This window comes from Mustelus asterias, unplaced genomic scaffold (genome assembly GCF_964213995.1).
Source record: "Mustelus asterias unplaced genomic scaffold, sMusAst1.hap1.1 HAP1_SCAFFOLD_396, whole genome shotgun sequence".
Taxonomy (NCBI): domain Eukaryota; kingdom Metazoa; phylum Chordata; class Chondrichthyes; order Carcharhiniformes; family Triakidae; genus Mustelus; species Mustelus asterias.
The window spans coordinates 295,001-320,139 of record NW_027590351.1 but is presented as its reverse complement, the minus strand read 5'-3'; the positions used below and the strand labels follow the sequence as shown (position 1 = coordinate 320,139).

At 47.1% G+C, this 25,139-nt stretch overlaps 1 protein-coding gene across 1 annotated transcript in view; it reads left to right on the top strand.

Moving 5' to 3' along the window:
* Window positions 1-25,139, top strand: part of LOC144486560 (uncharacterized) — a gene marked incomplete at its 5' end in the record, with an annotated part of 84,785 nt that overhangs the window by 48,180 nt on the left and 11,466 nt on the right. Inside the window, 4 exons of the mRNA XM_078204616.1 lie at window positions 6,315-6,453; window positions 11,339-11,415; window positions 11,509-11,673; window positions 14,236-14,322. Coding sequence (XP_078060742.1) covers window positions 6,315-6,453; window positions 11,339-11,415; window positions 11,509-11,673; window positions 14,236-14,322 — 468 coding nt within the window. The remainder of the gene's footprint in view (window positions 1-6,314; window positions 6,454-11,338; window positions 11,416-11,508; window positions 11,674-14,235; window positions 14,323-25,139) is intronic.

Sequence of the window (25,139 nt, the reverse complement as noted above, 5' to 3'; positions counted from 1 at the left end):
CCCCTCAGCCTTTCCTCATACGATTTTCCCACCATACCAGGCAACATCCTGGTAAATCTCCTCTGCACCCTTTCCAACACTTCCACATCTTTCCTATAATACGGCGACCAGAACTGTACACAATGCTCCAAATGCGGCCGCACCAGAGTTTTGTACAGTTGCAGCATGACCTCCTGGCTCCGAAACTCAATCCCTCTACCAATAAAAGCTAACACTCCGTATGCCTTCTTAACAACCTGGGTGCCAACTTTCAGGGATCTATGCACATGGACACCGAGATCTCTCTGTTCATCCACACCACCAAGTATCTTACCATTAGCCCAGTACTCTGTATTCCTGTTACTCCTTCCAAAGTGAATCACTTCACACTTTTCCGCATTAAACTCCATTTGCCACCTCTCAGCCCAGCTCTGCAGCTTACCTATGTCCCTCTGTAACCTGCCACTTCCCTCTGCACTGTCCACAACTCCACCGACTTTAGTGTCATCCGCAAATTTGCTAATCCATCCTTCCACGCCCTCATCCAGGTCATTAATAAAAATGACAAACAGCAGTGGCCCAAAACAGATCCTTGCGGTACACCACTAGTAACTGAACTCCAGGATGAATATTTCCCATCAACCACCACCCTCTGTTTTCTTACAGCAAGCCAATTCCTGATCCAAACCACTAAATCACCCTCAATCATTGGATTGGAAGGAGGCAAGTGAGTAGAGTGAGGCGAGGGGGTGGAGGGAGGTGAGTGGGTGGAGGAGGGCATGGGGATGGAGGGAGGTGAGTGGGGCAGCACAATAGCATAGTGGTTAGCACTGCTGCTTTACAGTGCCAGGGTCCCAGGTTCAATTCCGGCCTCGTGTCACTGTGCAGAGTCTGCACCTTCTCCCCGCTTTTGTGTGGGTTTTCTTCATTTTCCTCCCACAGATGCGCGGGTTCACTGGATTGGCCATGCTAAGTTGACCCCTAGTGTCAGGGGATTAACAGGGTAAATATGTGGGGTTATGGGAATAGGGCCTGGGTGGGATTGTGGTCAGTGCAGACTAGGTGGGTCAAATGGCCTCCTTCTGCACTGTAGGGATTCTATGATTCTACGATTCTATGGGTGGAGAAAGGTGAGGGATTGGAGGGAAGCGAGAGATTGGAGGAAGGTGAGGGAGTGGAGGAAGGGAAAATGCAGGATGTAGAGATTTGAGTAAAGGCGGGGTAAAGTGGGAGGGGCTGGGTTCAAGTGGCAGAGTGGGAGGGGCAGAGTGGGCGGGGCTGGGTTCAAGTGGCAGAGTGGGAGGGGCAGAGTGTGAGGAGCAGAGTGTGAGGGCAGAGTGTGAGGGGCCAAGTGTGAGGGGCAGAGTGTGAGGGGCAGAGTGTGAGGGGCAGAGTGTGAGGGGCAGAGTGTGAGGGGCAGAGTGGGAGAGGCAGAGTGGGAGAGGCTGGGTTCAAGGGCCAGAGTTCAAGAGGCAGAATTGAAGGGCAGAGTGGGAGGGGCAGAGTTGGGCACCGGAATTTTACCACCCCACCTGCCATGGAATCGAAGAGGACAATGGAAATGTCCGTTGACGTCGGGCAGGATTTTCCAGTCTCAGATTAAGCGAAGCCATAAAGTTACCCGCTGAGAGTTCAAAACTAAAACTGTCTCCGTGAATAATAATGAAAAGATCATTAGAAACCTCAATGTCGATTGTTCAAAAGATTCACAATAAGAAAATAATAATGGCACCAATTGAGAGAAATGGCTCTGATCTCCACAGGGAGAGTTCATTGGCTTGAGATGGGGCATCCGCCCCCCTCAGAGGGCTGAGCGCTCATTTCATTGGTCGGCAGCTCTCTAATCCCAGCAGCACCTGAAGCTGTGGGGCACAGAGCTGGAATTCTAAGTTGACCCCACACTGAATCCTGGGAGTCCAGGAGTAGGTAATGTGTCTCAGGGCTGGAAGAAGAACTGAAACCTGAGGGGTGGGCACAGGTGGTGGGGATGTTGCATGGTGGCAGAGTGGTTAGCACTGCTGCCTCACAGCGCCAGGGACCCGGGTTCAATTCCAGCCTCGGGTCACTGTATGTGTGGAGTTTGTACATTCTCCCCAGTGATCCATCTTCTTCCCATGGTCCAAAAATGTGCGAATTAGATGGATTGGCCATGCTAAATTGCCCCTTAGTGTCAGGGAGACTAGCAGGGTAAATACATGGGGTTATGGGGTTCGGGCCTGGGTGGGATGGTTGTCAATGCAGGCATGATGGACCGAATGGCCTCCTTCTGCACTGTAGGGATTCTATGATGTTGGAGGAGAAGCTGGTGGAGAGAACACCAACTGGGGACGGACCCTGTGAGGGTGTCACCTGATGTTGAAATAAGGTCCCCCACTTTTCTCACCCGAGGGCTGAACAAGCTGTCTCACCCCCTCCCCACTTCCCTCTTCCCCCCATGCATGACCTTGAACTCCACCCACCAGCCTGAACATTGCCACTGGCTGGGAAATGGTCCTTAAGTAATCATTGATTGGCCACTTAGGGAACTGAATAGGAGTGAGGGTGGGTGGAATGGCCTCGACTTTGCTTATCCCACTGTAAAATTGAGGAGAGATGGGGTGGACGACAGCCCAGTGGGAAGGACATTTGCGGAATTCTACAGGCAGTCACTCATCTCCTGGAAAGCCACCAACGGGGCAACATCCAATTCTGCCCCATGGTTCCATCGTGGCCAAGGTCAGGATATAAATATTCCAGAATACATCTGGAAAAGAAAGGTAGGATGGGAAAAGAGGAGTCAGAGTCTGAATAGGAATGGATAATGCAAGGGGATTAGTGTCAGTGTGTGCACAGCTGATTCATGTGTCTAGTGTGTGGCTGAATAGCGTGGAGATGTTTCCCATTTTTGTGTGCTACTTTGATTCTCATTCTCAGCCCAGACCATTGGCTAGTAGCAATGTGAAAGAGCGGGAGTCAAATGTATAAATCTCTCTGTGTCAGTACACAGCCTCTTCATTGGCAGATCCTCAGCTGTGTCTCCTCATGGTGACATATGGAAACAGCCCCAGGTTAAATCTTCAGAGGAACCCGAAGGAGCCTCAGGCCCCAGGACACGAGGTCACCGGCATATGGACACATCCTGATACTCATGAGCCAACCTCCCAGCTTTGGGTGGTTAGCTCCACTGCCTTGAGCATACTGTGGGAGAGTTGTAGGCTAAGGGAGTAAAACCGTGCCAACAAAACTCAGTAACAGTTTTAACAACACCAGGTTAAAGTCCAACAGGTTTATTTGGTAGCAAAAGCCACCAGCTTTCGGAGCGCTGCTGTTTCATCAGATGGAGTGGAAATCTGCTCTCAAACAGGGTTACTGTGTTTACCCCAGTCCAACGCCGGCATCTCCACATCAACAAAACTCAGTGGCAGACAGATATCTGAATGTATCATCCTTCCAGCAATGGCTGCAAGCAAGCTAATGCCACACACAGTTCATGGCATTCCGTTGGGCATAACCAGGATATTCAGGCAGCCCAGGCTTTTCAAAAATGTTGCCCAGTCTTGTGGGCTTTCCAGTTTTGCTGCAGAAGGCGGACATAACATTGGGACAGCGGCGATGAGTGATAAGGCCAACTCGATTGGCAGAGTGAATGGGTTCTTGTTGCAGGGCAATATCAGGGATCGTTTCTTTTATATTTTAATTTATGTGTCCGTTCATATTTTATTTAGTTTCAGTGTAATACATGCAGGGTACATAGAGCAAGCCCAGAGAGCCAGGCCTCACCAGAGGGAAGAAAAGGGTTAACACAGACAGCTGGAGGTCTGCTCCGCTGACAGATAATGATTAATATATGTTACCTACTCCTTACAATTGTAATGCGCAGAAGATCTTTCTGAGTTATCACGACAGTGGGAGAACCGGCATTGAGACAGCCAGGCTCCATACTGTCTAGGGAGATCATAGTCTTCTGGTAAACACGATCACCGAGCAGAGTGGGGGAGCAATTAACACATCATTGTAGATCGGTTGGGCAAACACAACACTTTGACATTATAATCGGGTAAACAGGAAGTGTCCAGAGAGATGATTAGCAGGGATGAACTGAACAATGTATTTGCATGATGAGATTAAATTATATGGAGAGCGTACAATGTACTTTTCTGTTACCAGGATGTTGCCCTGGTATGGAGGACATTAGCTATGAGGAGAGGTTGGAGAAACTTGGTTTGTTCTCACTGGAACGATGGAGGTTGAGGGGCAAACTGATAGAGGTCTACAAAATTATGAGGGGCATGGACAGAGTAGATAGTCAGAAGCTTTTTCCCAGGGTGAAAGAGTCATTTACTTGGGGGTATAGGTTTAAGCTGCGAGGGGCAAGGTTTAAAGGAGATGTATGAAGCAAGTTGTTTACACAGAGGGTGGTGGGTGCCTGGAAGTCACTGCCAGGGGAGGCAGTGGAAGCAGATACGATAGTGACTTTTAAGGGGCGTCTTGACAAATACATGTATCCAACTTGAGGAATTAGTACGATAATATAAAAATTTGCAACTCGGAAAAGTATAATAGCCTGTATGAATCTACAATGAGCAGAGGGAACTCGCAGCCGCCTGGGATTTCAGGCCCGAATTCATCTCTCCCTCATGCATGTGGAATAAAAACTTTTCTTGAAGTTCGACATGGTCTCCAAGGCTCCACTTGTTTTATTTCCCGGCTCAGGTCACTGTCTGTGTGGAGTTTGCACATTCTCCTCGTGTCTGCGTGGGTTTCCTCCGGGTGCTCCGGTTTCCTCCCACAGTCCAAAGATGTGCGGGTTAGGTTGATTGGCCAGGTTAAAAAAAATTGCCCCTTAGAATCCTAAGATGCGTAGGTTAGAGGGATTAGCGGGTAAAATATGTGGGGGTAGGGCCTGGGTGGGATTGTGGTCGGTGCAGACTCGATGGGCCGAATGGCCTCCTTCTGCACTGTAGGGTTTCTATGATTTCTATGATACAGTGCTATGGGCTGTCTCTGGTTGTGGGAGAGACCATCGTGCCCCAATGGTCAACCAGCACCTACCTCAGGTTAGGCAGTCACTGACTAGCAAGGCACAGTCTACCTGTTTCAATGGGCACTTAGAGCTTAGTCTCTGCTCAACAAATGGATGGAATTCCATTGCGCCAGGAAAAAAAAACAATTGAAAAAAAAAATGCCAACTCTTCGATAGGCAATGCAAACGTCAGGATCACAGGACTGATAGACAATTTGTAGCTTGCTAATCATTGCCCATAATGCAAACATGATGGACATGGAAATTGATAGGCTGAACATTGAGGTATCTTCCCTAGGAGAGACCCGGCTCAGCCAGAGTGGATCATGGAAAGGAAAACATGGGCGGAACGGTGGCACAATGGTTAGCACTGCTGCCTCACAGCTCCAGGGACCTGGGTTCGATTCCCGGCTTGGGTGAATGTCTGTTTGAAGCTTGCACATTCTCCCTGTGTCTGCTTGGGTTTCCTCCAGATGCTCCGGTTTCCTCCCACAGTCCAAATATGTCCGGGTTAGGTTGATTGGCCATGCTAAATTGTCCTGCAGTGTCTCTGGATGTGTAGGTTCAAGGGATTGGCGGGGTAAATGTGTGGAGTTGTGAGGATAGATTCTGGGTGGGATTGCAGTGGGTGCAGACTCGATGGGCCGAAAGGCCTCCTTCTGCTCTGCAGGGTTTCTATGATTCCTAGGATTACACCTTCATCTGGCAGGGGAAGGGTTCAGAGAGAATATGTGAGCAAGGTGTAGGCTCCAATACAAGGAACTCAATAATAGATTCTCCCACAAATAGTTCAGAACGTGTTCTTGACATTCACCCTTTAACTCAAACATGAGGTCCTCCTGCCTCAGATGTTATGATCAAGGAGAGAGAAATGAGAATAGGCAGAGACTACTTCAGTTTTGCTGCTTTGTACAATTAACACGTTCTTTCAGAACAAACCATGTCACAAGTAGAGAACATTGTCACCAGCTGGATCTGATCATCACCAGATGTAACTGAGCATCATCTTATTACACACAGTGACGACAGTGTTGACTCTGCTCCAGGTCACTCCCTGGAAACGTTTTCAACCTGGGTGTGAAATTCAGTGGCGATTTCCAGGCTGAAAGAATAAATATTTTAAAATACAAAGTCTGATGTTTCACTGAGCTGGGAATTGCAGTGAAAACTGGTTTCAAAAAGGAGCAAAGTTTCCAGCTGACATTTCAAGGATTTGATATCAGAGAAATGGCTGAAATGGAGGATTTTAAATGTCTCCATGGAGACGAGCCAGTGTGTAACATTTCTGAAATTTTTTGTTAACAATAAACATCTTGCTGTTATTTAGCTGCAGTCTCCAAATCCTTCGACCCGTGTGTAAAACACAGAGTTCTGAACCAGCCATGGAGGAGCACAAACTGTGTGGGGAATCTGTGTTCTGATTCGGTTCAATGTGATCAGAGTCTTGTTCTTGGATGGTACAGATTCAAAAGGTAAGATCCAGGGGAAATCTCTGTTAAACCCGTCAATGAAACAGCAAAGAGACTGGGATCATCATTCAGAGCAAAGGGAATACTGGGAAAGGGAAGATGCGCATTCTACAGAGTGAAGCATGGGGAATATTGGGAGAGAGACACTGAGGTGTGACACAGGAAAGAACAAGGTATTGGAGCTGTTTGCAGGCTCCAAATCGGACAAATCTCCAGCTCCAGATGAATTGTGTCCCAAGCTGCTGTGGAAGGCGAGGAAGTAGATTGCAGGGGCTCAGACGACAGATAATGTGGTTCTGCTGTTTCAGAAGGGTTGTAGACATAAGACATCATAAACGACAGACCAGTGAGTTTCACATCAGTGGTAGGTAATCCATTGGAGGAAATTCTGAAGGACAGCATCTATTTCCACTTGGAGAGGTTAGGTCAGCATGGCTTTATCGGAGGGAGGTCATGCCTAACAAATTTCATTGATTTTTTTTAGGAGGTGACCAGTTTTGTGGAGTCAGAGTCATAGAAGTTTACAGCATGGAAACAGGCCCTTTGGCCCAACTTAACCATGCTGCCCTTTTTATAGAAATCATAGAAATCATAGAAACCCTACAGTGCAGAAGGAGGCCATTCGGCCCATCGAGTCTGCACCGACCACAATCCCACCCAGGCCCTATCCCCACATATTTACTTGCTAATCCCTCTAACCTACGCATCTCAGGACTCTAAGGGGCAATTTTGAACCTGGCCAATCAACCTAACCCGCACATCTTTGGACTGTGGGAGGAAACCGGAGCACCCAGAGGAAACCCACGCAGACACGAGGAGAATGTGCAAACTCCACACAGACAGTGACCCGAGCCGGGAATCGAACCTGGGACCCTGGAGCTGTGAAGCAGCAGTGCTAACCACTGTGCTACCGTGCCGCCCAAATTTTTGTAACCCCTAAGCTAGTCCCACTTTCCCACGTTTGGCCCATATCCCTATAGACCCATCTTATACATGTAACTGTCTAAACGCTTTTTAAAAGACAAAATTGTACCCGCCTCTACTACTACCGCATCTGGCAGCTTGTTCTAGATACTGACCACCCTCTGTGTGAAAGAATTGCCCCTCTGGACACTTCTGTATCTCTACCCTCTCCCTTAAACCTATGCCCTCTAGTTTTAGACTCCCCTACCTTTGGGAAAAAATATTGACGTTCAAGCTGATCTATGCCCCTCATTATTTTATTGACTTCTATAAGATCACCCCTAAGCCTCCAACACTCCAGAGAATTACAGCACAGGAACAAGCCCTTCGGCCCTCCAAACCTGCACCAACCATGCTGAACTAAAACCCCCTACCCTTCTTATCCCTCCATTCCCATCCTATTCATGTATTTGTCAAGACGCCCCTTAAAAGTCACGACCATATCTGCTTCCACTACCTGCCCCGGCAGCGAGTTCCAGGCACGCACCACCCTCTGTGTTAAAAACATGCCTCATACATCTCCTTTAAACTTTGCCCCTCGCACCTTAAACCTATACTCCCCAAGTAAATGACTCTTCCACCCTGGGAAAAAGCTTCTGACTATCTACTCTATCCATGACCCTCATAACCTTGTAGACTTCTATCAGGTCGCCCCTCAACCTCTATCGTTCCAGTGAGTACAAACCAAGTTTCTCCAACCTCTCCTCATAGCTAATATGCTCCATACTAGGCAACATCCTGGTAACTCTTTTCTGTACACTGTACGCTCTCCATATAATTTAATATTATATTTTTCTAACAGAGTGACCAGAACTGTACACAGTATTCCAAGTGTGAAAGCCTTTGAAAAGGTCTCACATAGGAGTCTTATAAAGAAGGCAAATGAACATGGGATACAGAGTAACTTAATGAGGATTAAAAATTGGCTTAGTTGTTGTAGACAGAGGGTGATGACAGAAGGTTACTTTTGTGACTGGAAGCCAGCGTCTAGTCACGTACCACAGAGATCTGTGCTGGGTCTGATATTATTTGTCATTTATATTAATGGCACCAATGACTATGTTGAGGGGCTGGATGAGTAAGTTTTCAGATGACACAAAGATTGGTCGGGTGTTAATTATATATATGAATGTGTTGGGTCCAGGAAGATATAGATGGGATAGTCAAATGGGCAGATCAGGGGCAGATGGAATTTAACCCTGAAAAGTATGAGTTTGGAAGGAGTAATTTGACAAGGAAGTATTCAATGAATGGCATGACACTAAGAACTCTCTGAGGAAAAAAGGGACCTTGGCATGTTTGTACATAGATCACCGAAGGAAGAAGCACAATTAGTAGGGTGGTGAAAAAGTCATATGAAACACTTGCCTTTATTATTGGAGGCAGAGATTACAAAAGCAGGGAGGTTATGTTGGAGTTGTATCGGACTTTGGTGAGGCCACAGCTAGAGTCCTGTGTGCAGTTCTCGTCACCACATTATTCATCCACTAGGATGCTGCCTGGGATAGAACTGTTAAGTTATGAAGAGAGGTTGGAGAGGCTTGGGTTGTTCTCACTGGAGCAGAGAAGGCTGAGGGGCGAGCTGATCGAAGTGTACAAGATTCTGAGAGACATGAACAGAGTGAATAGGGAGAAGCTGTTCCCCTTAGTTGAAGGGTCAGTCACACGGGCCCAAGTTCAAGGTGAGAGGCAGGAAACTTAGGATGGATGTGAGGGAAAATGATTTTACCCAGAGGGTGGTGATGGTGTGGAATGTGCTGCCTTGGTGGGTGGTAGAGTCAGGTTGCCTCACATCCTTTCAAAAGTACCTGGATGAGCACTTGGTATGCCATAACATTCAAGGCTACGGGCCAAGAGGTGGTAACCAGAATTAGGTATGAAGGTCAGGGGATTCTCACGTATCAATGCAGACTTGACGGGCTGAAGGGCCTCTTCTGCACTGTTTCATTTTTCGATTCTGTGACTGAGAGGAAAGTGACTTGCTGGGATGGGTGGCAATATGTTTAAACATGTTAAAATTCAGGGTGCAGTACGAGGCCATTCGATCCATTGTATCCATACTGGTTGAAAAAGCAGAGTGCCACCTTCTAGCTCTGTGAGGTTCACACCACTCGGTGTGTGGAAATACTCCTCCTCAGCGCCCCCCACTCAATGTTCCCACAATTATTCTCAATCTTTGCTCCCTGGACATTGACCTCTCTGCAAATGAAAACCGATTCTTCCTAATCCACTCAATCCAGATACCTCCTGATGTTATATGTCAGAATGAAATCTCCCCTCCTGAATAAAATGTTCCAACATCTCATAGAATCCCACAGTGTGGAAGAAGGCCATTTGGCCCATCGAGTCTGCACCAACCACAGTCACACTAGGCCACATCCCCACAACCCCATGCACTTATATTGGCTATTGCCCCTGGAGGAAACTGGAGCACCCGGAGGAAACCCACGCAGACATGGGGAGAATGTGCAAACTCCACACAGACAGTGACCCAAGCCGGGAATCGAACCCGGGTCCCTGGCACTGTGAGGCAGCAGTGCTAACCACTGTGCCACCGTGCCGGCCATCCTCATCAATTGTCTCTACCAGACTCTTTTGGTGATGTGGTGACCAGAACTGTACACTGTACTCTATTTGTGCTCTAACAATTGTTTTATACAATTAGAGAAACACCTCCTTCCTCTTCTAATCGTGTCCTTGATCAATAAAGAAAAATCTCTACAGCATCATCTTGAGCACCTTATTTTCCTGTCGCGCTATCATCAGCAATCAATAGACATATACTCCAAGATCCCTCTGCTCCACCACTCACCTCAATATCCACCATTCATTGTGTGTTCTCCATCCAGTGTTTGTCCTCCCAAAACCCATTCCCTCACACTTCTCCACATTGAGTTCTATTGCTCACACATCTACCCACCTGACCAATCCATCGATATCTTCCTGCTGTTTACAGCTTTCTTCCTCACTATCAAGCGCATGAACGATTTTCATCTCTGCTGCAGACATCTTATTCATGTCCCCAACTTTTAATTCCATTTCATTGACACTACCACAAGAACACAAGGAACTCAGTACAGATCCCTCTGGAATTCCACTGGGAATAACCTTCCAATCTCAATAACCACACTACCCACAACCCTTTGCTTCTGACATTGAGACAATTGGCATCCAACTCTCCTTCCAATTTCCTGACGAGTGAGTCTTGTTTGACCTTGTCAAAGCTCTTGCTAAAACCCTTGTGGACTATATCATATATGTTACACTCATCAACTCTCCATGTTACTTTGCCAATCAATGTAATCAAGTTATTGAGACTTGACTTATTTGAACAAATCCATTCTGACTCAAATTTATTTAAACCTTCCCAAATGATGATTTCTATTATTTCACAGAATTATTTCCCATTATTTTCCCACCACAGACATGAGGCTGAATGCTCTGTAATTACTCCGGCTGTCTCTTAATCAATGTCATTACTTTTCCAGCTCCACATCTATAGGCACAGTTGATGGGTGAAGATGCTTTGTGTCTTTGTTACATCTTCCCTTGCTTTCCTCAGCAGCCTCCGGTATGAATTGTCTCTGCCTGGGGACATATCCACTTTCAAGGATGGTAAACATCTTCATATTTCCTCCCTCACTGAGCTAATCTCATTTAATATTTCACACACCTCTTCCTTAAAATAATGAAATAACAAAAATAAAATGCTGGAAATATACAGCAGGTCAGCCAGCATCTCTGGAAATAAACAGAGTTAATGTTTGGTGTTGTGATAACTCCTCTGCTCTGAAGATGGTTCGTCACAAAGGGTAACGTTATTCTGTTTCTCGCCGCAGAGGCTGCCTGACCAGCTGAGTATTTGCAGCCTCTTTTTATTTGGATTGCATCAGTACAGCGATGAACTGTGTGATTGTCCTTTCAGTCCTGGTAGTTCGACCATTCCTGAGACTGTTGTTCCAGTAAGACGTTGCTCCACACACGCCACAGGCTGGTTAAAAGGTAATTTCAGACTCTGTTACATCAGATTGACATTGACTGTCCAACACAATTCACACTGGAGACACTTTTCAATCTTTCTATTCCTCATTTCAGGATCTCATCCCAGTCTGCGTGAAGGGATAGTAAAGAGGACAGTTTGTTTTCACTGGAGTGGAAACACCTGTCGCTGGCACCAAGAAATAAAGATCAAACGCTGCTACAATTTCTTTGTTTATGAGTTGAAGAAGTCACCTGCCTGTTCCCTCGCTTACTGCACAGGTACATTGGTGTTTGGAAATGATGTAAAGAGAAAACTCTGGGATGTCCCAGCTCAGCAGCTCAACTGACAAAGTTACACGAGAGCCTCTGCTTTGTAAGGGACTGACACTCAAAGTATAATTTTTAGCAAAGGGAAATGATTCAGACACTCTGATAGCCCGTTTGTCGCCCTTCACTCACTCACTAACCTTCCTGCACAAGGAGGGAAATTAAAATAATTAATTCTCAAGGAGTTGTGGAATAGACATTTTGATAATGAAGATGTGATTGGGCATAGTCAACATGGATTAATCAATGGTGAATCACGTTTGACAAACATGTTGGAGGTTTGTGAGGATATTCCTAACATAATTGAGAAAAGTGGATGCAGTGTTCCTGGAGTTTCAGAAGGCTTTTGATCAGGTCAGCAATGGAAAGTTGGTCAACACAAATAAAGCATTGGGATAGGAGGTAATATACTGGCATCGATTAAAGATTGGTTAACAGGCAGAAAGCAGAGTGACAATAAACAGCTCATTCTGGCGTTAGCAGCCTCTGACCAGAGGGAACCACAAGGGTCAGAGCTTGGGCCCCAGCTGTTCACAATTTTGATCAATAATTTGGATGTGGGGACTAAATATGTTCTTCCAAAAGGGCTTAGTGAGTGGACAAGTAGATGTCAGATAGAATATAACGTAGAAAATATAAGGTTATGCTTACAATTTGCGAGGAGGAACAAGTGTGTGGAGTATTTCTGAAATGGTGCGAGATTAGGAATCCCTCGTCAAAGCACTGCTGCTTCACAGCTCCAGGGACCTGGGTTCGATTCCCGGCTTGGGTCAGTGTCTGTGTGGAGTTTGCACATTCTCCTCGTGTCTGCGTGGGTTTCCTCCGGGTGCTCCGGTTTCCTCCCACGGTCCAAAGATGTGCGGGTTAGGTTGATTGGCGATGCTAAAATTGCCCCTTCGTGTCCTGAGATGTGTAGGTTAGAGGGATTAGTGGGTAAAAATATATGGGGGTCGGGCCTGGTTGGGATTGTGGTCGGTGCAGACTCGTTGGGCCGAATGGCCTCTTTCTGTACTGTTGGGTTTCTATGATTCTATGATTCTTTCCAATAAATCACTAAAAGCTAGAATGCAGGAGCAATGAACAATTATGAAGCTAATGGTTTATTAGCTTCTATTGCCAGAGGGATTGAGTTCAGGAGTAGCAAAGTAGCAACGTTAGGGTCCCCAAGGTATGTTATGAACCCAGATTCAACCCCAACAATTCTTCTATTTTGACCTAAGTGTGAGGATAGGATTCTTCACTTTGGGACTCGAACCAGGGGACAGAATTTCAAAATATGGGTACGCCACTTAGGAGCAAGGGGAAGATTTTTTTTTAATTCATAAAATCCGAGGGTTGTGAATCCTCGGAATTCTCCATTGCAGAGGGCTGTGGAATCTCAGTCATCATGGATGCTAAAGGGACATTTGAATAGCAACGTAAATGAAGGAACTGAAGGTATGGTTGCTAAATTTGCTGTCACCACAAAGATAGGTAGGAAAGTAAATTGTGAAGAGGATATAAAAGGAGATTGATATGTGTGGACAGAAATCTGAAAAATGCAGTATAATGTGGGCATATATGAAAATTCAGGCAGTGCAGGGAGACACTGGCTTTCGAGCCAGAAACAATGGAGTGAAGGAGCTCATACCCCTTTTGTACCGCAACAACTTCTGTCAGGCAACTGCAAATAAAACTCCCACTGAAAATAACAGAACAGCAAACAAGGGAGTGGGGGAGGGAGTGTGGGGATTTAGGGGAGGGGACTCGGTCAGGAAGGGGTGGCAGAGGTGGGGGAGGGTTGGTCATGCAAGGGGTGCAGGGTTTGGTTATGGAAGTGGGGGGGTTGTTGGATCGGTCACGGGGGCTGGAGTGTTTGCTCATGGGGGGGTGGGGGTTGTGTGCAGTCAGACTGTTAAGTCAGTTTTTTTTGGTGGGGGGGGGGGGGGGGGGGGGGGCGGGGGGGCGGTGCATGAGGGCACTAGCCAGTTCATGTAGAGGATTGGCCAGGGTATGCGGGGAGTGGGTGTAGCAGTCTGGTCGGACACGGGGTCAGGGTGTTGGTTCACATCGGCAATGGTTATGGGGGGGGGGGATTGGCAGGGGTGGGGTTTGGGTTTCTTACTGACAGCTGATTTGTGCAAGAGTCAGTTAGGGGGTCAGGAGTGTGTGTACTATCCTGTATAAAGGGTCCCGTGTTGGGGGTCCTGTTTGGGGGTGTGGGCTGCCTCGCATGGGCTATCCAGTGTGGAGTGTGGGATGACCCATGTGGGTCCAGTCTGGTTCGAAGTCACATTCGGACGATTGCAGAGACAGTTTTGCCTCTACAATATCATTGGCTGAGCTCTCACAATGGTTTGAATCTGAGTTTGGCGATTGGTGAGAACAATGTCAAGTATTCACCATGGTGACAGCGTCTGTGTGGATGGGCAGAGTTCATGTTTGACTTACAGACTCCTGTTCCTCACTGTATTTTGTGTTCGTGTTGGATGTTGCTCTCACACATTCTCTCACCTTTCTGTTCCTCATTCACAGAAGCTGGTCCAGTTCCAACCCAACCGCCCACACCACAGACCAGCCCGCCTTATGATTCGCCTCATTGGAACGTTACAGCAGCATCAGGTATTAGCATTTTGAAAATCAAACTGAGAGAAGGGTTGCTATGGACAGAGTGGGCGAGGGGAGTGAGATGGATTGTGTGAGGGGAGTGGGATTCTGTTCCAATCATTTTGCTATCAGTGCATGTTTATTTTGTCATTGGTGTTTGTGGTCACCCAGAAAGTGTGACTGGTCAGAATCAATAGAAAAGCTTCAGATGATTGAAATGTAGAGAGATTGGTGAACTGGGAGGTACAGAGGGACCTGGCTGTCCTGCTCCATAAATCACCACATCACGATAATGGTCTCATCAGTGGTTAGGACAGAAGTGAAATGTTGGTCTTGTCAGGGCAATGGAATGTAATGTGAGCACGTTTTACTGCAGCTGTACAGGGTCTTGGTGGGACCACATCATAAAATCTGGGCACAGTTTTGGTCTCCCTATTTGAATAAAGATACAGGCCGGGACTCTCGGGCCCACTGTGCTGCAAACCGGGACACAGCAGCTGGGGGCCTTTAGCGAGCGCCGGTCGCGAGTCTCTCAAGTGTTTTTTTGTCAGCACAATCAGCTCCGTGCCGAAAGTCAGGACTTCTGACGAAGGGTCCGAGCTGGAACTCTGGTGAAGGGTCATCCAGACTCGAATCGTTAGCTCTATTCTCTCTCCACAGATGCCTGTCAGACCTGCTGAGATTTTCCAGCCTTTTCTGTTTTGTTTTGAAAGATTGGATAGGCTGGGTTTATTGTCTTTTGAAGAGGTGAGCATTGATTGGTTGATCTAGATAGTGTGGATGGGAAGGGACAATTTACCTTTGCAGAGTGTTTAGTAACTGTGGGAAGGGGCGGGGGTACAGATTGAGAGTTATTGGCTAAAAATTTAAAGGGGAAATGAAAAGAAAATATTTTCAGCCAAAGGGTGGTCAGGGTTTGGAAATCACTGACTGAAAGGGAGTAGGAGGCTGTGCGATCATTCAGATCCCTATGTTCCTGTAGGGGAGACTGCAAGGGCGGCCATGAGAGTGAGAATGCATCATGGACCTTCACATTCACACCACAGCTCCAATCACAGGCTGTTCCTCTGCCACATTTGCTGTGATTGGTGGAGCAGCAACTTGCAGATTTTTAAATTGGACATTATTGGGGTTTGAACATTGGCTGCATGTGTGACATGATGGGGAAGAAAGTGGTCTCCGCACTTGGATCAGATTGCACAAGGTTCTAATTCACTCACTGGATAATTGACCAACTATTTCTTTAAAGATTTTGCCACTCTTGCTTTTTCATTTCTCTTTCATATGCTCACCCACACAGACATTCTCCATATCCTGCTGTATCTCTCTCCCTCACTCACACATTCTCTATATCCTGCTGTATCTCTCTCTCTCACTCACACATTCTCTATATCCTGCTGTATCTCTCTCTCTCTCTCACTCACACATTCTCTATATCCTGCTGTATCTCTCTCTCTCACACACATTCTCTATATCCTGCTGTATCTCTCTCTCTCACTCACACATTCTCTATATCCTGCTGTATCTCTCTCTCTCACACACATTCTCTATATCCTGCTGTATCTCTCTCACTCACACATTCTCTATATCCTGCTGTATTTCTCTCTCTCTCTCTCACTCACACATTCTCTATATCCTGCTGTATCTCTCTCTCACTCACACATTCTCTATATCCTGCTGTATCTCTCTCTCACTCACATATTCTCTATATCCTGCTGTATCTCTCTCTCACTCACACATTCTCTATATCCTGCTGTATCTCTCTCTCTCACTCACACATTCTCTATATCCTGCTGTCTCTCTCTCTCACTCACACATTCTCTATATCCTGCTGTCTCTCTCTCTCACTCACACATTCTCTATATCCTGCTGTATCTCTCTCTCTCACTCACACATTCTCTATATCCTGCTGTATCTCTCTCTCTCACACACATTCTCTATATCCTGCTGTATCTCTCTCTCTCACTCACACATTCTCTATATCCTGCTGTATTTCTCTCTCTCTCTCACTCACACATTCTCTATATCCTGCTGTATCTCTCTCTCTCACTCACACATTCTCTATATCCTGCTGTATCTCTCTCTCTCACTCACACATTCTCTATATCCTGTATATATTCTGTATATCAGAACTCCCACTCATCTGATGAAGGAGCAGCGCTCAGAAAGCTTGTGGCTTGTGCTACCAAATAAAACTGTTGGACTTTAGCCTGGTGTTGTGAGACTTCTTACTGTGCTTACCCCAGTCCACTGGAGCAAGCTGAGAGGGGTGATTGAAGGCAGCAGTGTTGGTAAGAGATTAATTGGATTAATTGAATTGTTTATTTATTTAATTAGTCAGCTAGTGTGTGTATTTTTTTGGCCTTTACTTTAACAGCAGTTTTTCAAGTTTAAAGTGAAAACTAGAAGTGGGCAGCAAAGGAGTCTGGGAAGGGTTTCTTTAAGCGCGTGAAGTATTAAAGGTAGGCTGCAGTATACAGCGGGCAGCGTCGGGAGCGGGCAGCGTAGTGTGTGGGAAGCAGAGTGTGAGCTATAAGACTTTGGCTCACAGGGCTTGAGTGTGTGGGAAGCAGAGTGTGAGCTATAAGACTTTGGCTCACAGGGCTTGAGTGTGTGGGAAGCAGAGTGTGAGCTATAAGACTTTGGCTCACAGGGCTTAGGCTGAAAGGGCGAGTAGGGGTGAGTTTGAATTCATTTTTGCACTTTCTACCTGGTACTGGCAAGGTATCTAGAGGGGATGGGTGTGCAGGCAGTGCAATGTTCCTCTTGCACTATGTTTGAGGTGAGGGACGACGACAGTGTCCCTACTGATTACACCTGTGGGAAGTGCACCCATCTGCAGCTCCTCCAAAACCGTGTTAGGGAACTGGAGCTGGAGTTGGATGAACTTAGGATCATCAGGGACGCAGAGATGGCCATAGACACAAGCTTTAGGAATACAGTTACTCCGAGGATTGAAAACAGATGGGTGACGGTGAGAGGGGCTGGGAGGAAGCAGTCCGTGCAGGGATCCCCGGTGGTCATTCCCCTTAGCAACAAGTATTCCGCTTTGGATACGGTTGAGGGGGATGACATACCAGTGGGGAGCCGCAGTGAGAGGATCTCCAGCACTGTGTCCGTCTCTGTGGCTCGGGAGGGAAAGGGGGAGAGCGGGAGGGCGATAGTTATTGGGGACTCGTTAGTTAGAGGGATAGATAGGAGGTTCTGTGGCAGCAAAAGAGACTCACGGATGGTATGTTGCCTACCGGATGCCAAGGTCCGTGATGTCTCAGACCGTGTTTTCCAGATTCTGAAGGGGGAGGGGAAACAGTCACAAGTCGTGGTGCACATTGGTACCAATGACATAGGTAAGAGAAGGGACGGGGATTTAAAGCAGGAATTTCTGGAGCTGGGCTGGAAGCTGAGAGCCAAGACAAAACATGTGGTCATCTCTGGTACATTGCCGGTACCACGTGATAGCGAGTTGAGGAACAGGGAGAGAGTGCAGTTAAATATGTGGTTGCAGGGATGGTGTAGGAGGGAGGGTTTCAGATACGTGGATAATTGGAACACGTTCTGGGGAAGGTGGGACCTGTACAAACAGGACGGGGTGCACCTGAACCAGAGGGGCACCAATATCCTCGGAGGGAAATTTGTTACGGCTCTTCAGGGGGGTTTAAACTAATTTGTCAGGGGAGTGGGAAAGGGAGTTGTAGTCCAGAAGTCAGAGAGGGTGGTGAGGTATTGGGGAAGGTATCAGGGTCAAGGGTGGGTACTGGTAGACAGGAAGGTGGGTTGAAGTGTGTCTACTTCAATGCAAGGAGCATCCGGAACAAGGTAGATGAACTTGGGGCGTGGATTGGTACTTGGGACTACGATGTTGTGGCCATTACGGAGACGTGGGTAGAACAAGGACAGGAATGGTTGTTGGACGTTCCGGGGTATAGATGTTTCACTAAGTGTAGGGAAGCTGGTAAAAGAGGTGGAGGAGTGGCATTGTTAATCAAGGATAGTTTAACGGCTGCGGAAAGGCACTTCGTGGGGGATCTGCACACTGAGGTAATATGGGCTGAAGTTAGAAATAGGAAAGGAGCGGTCACGTTGCTAGGAGTTTACTATAGGCCCCCAAATAGTAATAGAGATGTGGAGGAAGAAATTGCTAAGCAGATTATGGATATGTGTGGGGGTCACAGGGTAGTTGTCATGGGGGACTTTAACTTTCCAAATATTGATTGGAACCTTTGTAGGTCAAATAGTTTGGATGGGGCAGTTTTTGTGCAGTGTGTGCGGGAGGGTTTCCTGACACAATATGTGGATGGGCCGACTAGAGGTGAGGCCACATTGGATTTGGTACTGGGAAATGAACCGGGCCAAGTGTTAGATTTGGTTGTGGGAGAGCAATTTGGAGATAGTGACCACAATTCGGTGTCTTTTGTTATTGCAATGGAGAGGGATAGGGCCGTACGGCAGGGCAAGGTTTACAATTGGGGGAGGGGTAATTATGATGCGATTAGGCAAGAATTAGGGGGCATAAGTTGGGAACAGAAACTGTCAGAGAAAGGAACTAATGAAAAGTGGAACTTTTTCAAGGAACAAATACTGGATGTCCTTGATAGGTATGTTCCTGTCAGGCAGGGAGGAAATGGCCGAGTGAGGGAACCATGGTTCACAAAAGAGGTGGAATGTCTTGTGAAAAGGAAGAGGGAAGCTTATGTAGGGATGAGGAAACAAGGTTCAGATGGCTCGATTGAGGGTTACAAGTTAGCAAGGAATGAGCTGAAAAAGGGGCTTAGGAGAGCTAGGAGGGGACATGAGAAGTCCTTGGCGGGTCGGATCAAGGAAAACCCCAAGGCTTTTTAATCTTATGTGAGGAATAAAAGAATGACCAGGGTGAGGTTAGGGCCGGTCAAGGACAGTAGTGGGAACTTGTGTATGGAGTCAGTAGAGATAGGCGAGGTGATGAATGAATACTTTTCTTCAGTGTTCACCAAGGAGAGGGGCCATGTTTTTGAGGAAGAGAAGGTGTTACAGGCTAATAGGCTGGAGGAAATAGATGTTCGGAGGGAGGATGTCTTGGCAGTTTTGAATAAACTGAAGGTCGATAAGTCCCCTGGGCCTGATGAAATGTATCCTAGGATTCTGTGGGAGGCAAGGGATGAGATTGCAGAGCCTTTGGCGCTGATCTTTGGGTCCTCGCTGTCCACGGGGATGGTGCCAGACGACTGGAGAATGGCGAATGTTGTTCCTCTGTTTAAGAAAGGGAATAGAAATGACCCTGGTAATTATAGACCGGTTAGTCTTACTTCGGTGGTTGGTAAATTGATGGAAAGGGTCCTTGGGGACGGGATTTACGACCATTTAGAAAGATGCGGATTAATCCGAGATAGTCAGCACGGATTCGTGAAGGGTAAGTCGTGCCTCACAAATTTGATAGAATTTTTTGAGGAGGTAACTAAGTGTGTTGATGAAGGTAGGGCAGTTGATGTCATATACATGGATTTTAGTAAGGCGTTTGATAAGGTCCCCCATGGTCGGCTTATGATGAAAGTGAGGAGGTGTGGGATAGAGGGAAAGTTGGCCGATTGGATAGGTAACTGGCTGTCTGACCGAAGACAGAGGGTGGTGGTCGATGGAAAATTTTCGGATTGGAGGCAGGTTGCTAGCGGTGTGCCGCAGGGATCAGTGCTTGGTCCTCTGCTCTTTGTGATTTTTATTAATGACTTAGAGGAGGGGGCTGAAGGGTGGATCAGTAAATTTGCTGATGACACCAAGATTGGTGGAGTAGTGGATGAGGTGGAGGGCTGTTGTAGGCTGCAAAGAGACATAGATAGGATGCAAAGCTGGGCTGAAAAATGGCAAATGGAGTTTAACCCTGATAAATGTGAGGTGATTCATTTTGGTAGGACAAATTTAAATGTGGATTACAGGGTCAAAGGTAGGGTTCTGAAGACTGTGGAGGAACAGAGAGATCTTGGGGTCCATATCCACAGATCTCTAAAGGTTGCCAGTCAAGTGGATAGAGCTGTGAAGAAGGCCTATAGTGTGTTAGCTTTTATTAACAGGGGGTTGGAGTTTAAGAGCCGTGGGGTTATGCTGCAACTGTACAGGACCTTGGTGAGACCACATTTGGAATATTGTGTGCAGTTCTGGTCACCTCACTATAAGAAGGATGTGGAAGCGCTGGAAAGAGTGCAGAGGAGATTTACCAGGATGCTGCCTGGTTTGGAGGGTAGGTCATATGAGGAAAGGTTGAGGGAGCTAGGGCTGTTCTCTCTGGAGCGGAGGAGGCTGAGGGGAGACTTAATAGAGGTGTATAAAATGATGAAGGGGATAGATAGAGTGAACGTTCAAAGACTATTTCCTCGGGTGGATGGAGCTATTACAAGGGGGCATAACTATAGGGTTCGTGGTGGGAGATACAGGACGGATATCAGAGGTAGGTTCTTTACGCAGAGAGTGGTTGGGGTGTGGAATGGACTGCCTGCAGTGATAGTGGAGTCAGACACTTTAGAAACATTTAAGCGGTTATTGGATAGGCACATGGAGCACACCAGGATGATAGGGAGTGGGATAGCTTGATCTTGGTTTCAGATAAAGCTCGGCACAACATCGTGGGCCGAAGGGCCTGTTCTGTGCTGTACTGTTCTATGTTCTATGTTCTATGTTCTATCTCCACATTATCTCTCTCTCATACTCACAGACATTCTCTATATCCTGCTGTATCTCTCACTCATACTCACACAGTCTCTATATTTTGCTGTATCTCTCTCACTCGCCCACATCGGATGACACGTTGGCACAGTGGTTAGCACTGCTGTCTCACAGTGCCAGGGATTCAGGTTTAATTCCGGCCTCGGTTACTGTCTGTGTGGAGTCTGCACATTCTCCCCGTGTCGACATGGGTTTGCTCCATGTGCTCCGATTTCCTCCCACAGTCCAAAGATGTGCGGGTTAGGTGGATTGGCCATACGGTTTCTCTCTCTCTTACACTCTATCTCTATATCTTGCTGTATATCTCTCTCTCTCACACACACACATTCTCTATATCTCGTTATACCTCTCTCTCTCAAACAGACATATTCCCTCGAGCTTGTTGTTGTATCTCTCTCTCTCTCACACACGCACTCTCTATCTTGCTGTATCTCTCTCTCACACTCACATTTCCTATATCTTGCTGTATCTGTCTCTCACATCGGACACATTCCCTCTAGCCTGTTATATCAAATATGCAAACATTCTTTACCTTTCCGTATCTTATAGAGGCCTATAAAATAATGAGGGGCATAGATCAGCTCGATCGTCAACATCTTTTCCCAAACGAAAAAGGACAAAGTTTAAAACGAGAGGGCATAGGTTTAAGGTGAGAGGGGAGAGATACAAAAGTGTCCAGAGGGGCAATTTTTTCACACAGAGGGTGGTGAGTGTCTGGGACGAGCTGCCAGAGGTAGTAGTGGAGGCGGGTACAATTGTGTCTTTTAAAAAGCATTTAGACAGTTACATGGGTAAGATGGGTATAGAGGGATATGGACCAAGCACGGGCAATTGGGACAAGCTTAGTGGTTTTTAAAAAAAGGCAGGAATGAACAAGTTGGGCCGAAGGGCCTGTTTCCATGCTGTAAACCTCTCTATGACTCTATGACTCTCCCTCACACACATACACGTTCTCTATATCTCGCTGTATCTCTTTCGCAGTAAGAGTTTTAACAACACCACATTAAAGTCCAACAGGTTTACTTGGTAGCAAATGCCATTATCTTTCGGAGCGCTGCTCCTTCCTCAGATGGAGTGGATATCTGGTGTCACTAAAACTCTTACTGTGTTCACCCCAGTCCAACAGCAGCATCTCCACATCATGACTACCATCTCTTTCACACACAGACATTTGCTATGTCTTGCTGTATCTTTCTTTCACACTCACACATTCTTTGTATTTTGCCGTTTCTCTCCCTTACACACAGTCATTCTCTATCTTCCTGTATCTCAGTGTCACAGCTGTTTGCACTATTTCCTCACAGCACCAGGGACATGGGTTCGATTCCTGGCTTGGGTCACTGTCTGCACGTTCTCCCTGTGTCTGCATGGGTTTCCTCCGGGTGCACCGGGTTCCTCCCACAGTCTGAAAGATGTGCAGGTTAGATGCATTGGCTGTGCTAAATTCTCTCTGTGTATCTGAACAGGTGCCAGAGATTGAGATTTTCACAGTAATTTCATTGCCGTAAATTAATGTAAGCCTACTTGTAACAATAATAATTAAACTTAAAATAACCTTAAACTCTCACATTCTCAATATCTTGCAAACACTAGCCTTAAATTTGATTGAATGTTTTGAGTATCATAGATTCATAGAAATCCTACAGTACAGAAAGAGGCCCCTCGGCCCATCGAGTCTGCACCGACCACAATCCCACCCAGGCCCTACCCCCATATCTCTACATATTTTACCCACTAATCCCTCTAACCTGTGCATCTCAGGACACGAAGGGGCAATTTCAGCATGGCCAATCAAACCTAACCCGCACATCTTTGGACTGTGGGAGGAAACCGGTGCACCCGGAGGAAACCCACGCAGACACGAGGAGAATGTGCAAACTCCACACAGACAGTGACCCGAGCCGGGAATCGAACCCAGGTCCCTGGTGCTGTGAAGCAGCAGTGCTAACCACTGTGCTACCATGTGTCGTTGACTGACGTGTTAGTTGACTAGGTGTGTAGACGAGGGGTCAATGTAGTTTATATGGATTTCAGCAAAGCCTTTGACAAAGTCCCACATGGGACACTTGTAAAGAAGGTAAATTGATATGAGATAGAGGGTTATTTGATCAAGTGGATTCAAAATACACTCAGTTGCAGGAGACAGAGGGTGATAACAGAATGCTGCTTTTGTGACTAGAATCCAGTGTGCAGCAACGTACCACAGGGATCTGTGTTGGGTCCCCTATTATTCATTATTTATATAAATGACATTGACTATGTGGGGAGTAGGGTTAGTAAGTTTGCGGATGACACAAAGATTGGACAGGTGCTTAACAGTGAGGCAGAGCGTCTTGGGCTACAGGAAGACATAGACAAAATGGGCAGATAAGTGGCAGATGGGATTTAACCCTGAAAAATGTGAGGTGATACACTTTGGAAGGAGTAATTTGACAAGAAAGTATTCAATGAATGGTAGGACACTCGGAAGTTCTGTGGAACAAAGGGACCTTGGTGTATTTGTCCACAGATCTCTGAAAGCGGAAGGGCAGGTTAGTAGGGTGGTGAAAAAGTCATATGGGATACCTGCCTTTATCAATCGAGGCATAGATTACAAAAGCAGAGAACTTATGTTGCAACTTTGGTGAGTACACAGCTAGAGCACTGTGTGCAGTTCTGCTCACCACATTATCGGAAGGATGTGATTGCATTGGAGGTGGTGCAGAGAAGATTCACCAGGATGCTGCCTGATGTGGAACATTTAAGTTATGAAGAGTGGTTGTGTCGGCTTGGGTTATTTTCGTTGGAGCAGACAAGGCTGAGGGGAGACCTGATCGAGGTATACAAGCTTATGAGAGACATGGACAGAGTGGATAAGGAGCAGTTGTTCCCCTTAGTTGAAGGGTCAGCCACAAGGGGACATAGGTTGAAAGTGAGGGGCAGGGGGTTTAGGGGGAATGTGAGGAAAATCTTTTATACCCAGAGGCTGTCAATGGTTTGGAATGTGCTGCCTGGGAGGGTGGTGGAGGCGGGATGCCTCACATCCTTTAAAAAATACCTGGATGAGCACTTGGCATGTCATAACATTCAGGGCGATGGACCAAGTGCTGGCAAATGGGATTAGGTCGGAGTTCAGGTGTTTCTAATGTGTCAGTGCGGACTCGTTGGCCTGAAGGGTTTCTTCTGCACTCTATGATTCTATGAAATGGAAACACACTGGAGGCAGTATTACCGTGTATTTGGCCGCGATGCTTTAGTAAAGTCAGGCGGAAAGCACTGAGCACAATTGGCACCATTTGTTTGCAACCGGCGCCATTTTACAAGTGCTGCATTTCCAGCGCGGTCAGCCTCACACCACAGATGGGCAAGAGGTAAGTTAACATATAGAAATGTATTATAATGATGTTTTACATCGGCTTAGTGAGTCTGACACTCAATCATCTGGGCCCACCTCTCTTTATGATCTCTCTCCAGCGAGAAATAGACATGCTCTGCATGAATGGGAAAGAGTCAATTTGCCATCGCCAGTGGAACCAGAGGCCATTGAGGCCACCCCCCCCCCCCCCAACCTGGGAGGCCGAGGGGAAGGGGGGATGCCCCTTGGGCAGTGCCAGACTGGCAATGCCACCTGGGCAATGCCCACCGGACAGTTTTGGCGGGGAGCAATGGGGGTGGGCTAAATAGTGGATGGGGCGGGACTAATGGGGGACAGGGCCCGCTGCCACTCTGCAGCGATCAATGGGGGGAGGGCGGCAGGTCTGCGATCGGTGGGGGGAGGGCAACGGGCCTGTGACCAATGGGGGAAGGGGTGGTCTGCGAACAGTCAAGGCAGCAGGAAGTGTCAGTGGGGGCTATATCTCAGGCCGCAGACCCTTGCGATTGCACGGTTGGGGGGAACTGCTTCAGGCAGCCTGTACTAGCAGGGGCCTGACAGCTCTCTATTTTCTGTCAGACCCCTGCTGCTGCTGACGCGCATGTGCAGCATCAGAGGCCTGCCCGTGCGCACTTCCTCCCTCTGCAGGGTTTTCGGGTGTGTTAAGCCCCGCCCATAGGCTTCTGCAGCGAGCAACAGGCGTGCTGATATTTTTACAGGCAGAGTGCGTATGGGGGGCCTGAAAACTCGCCCAGAAAATGGATCTGAAACACTCCAAGTTTCAATTCCG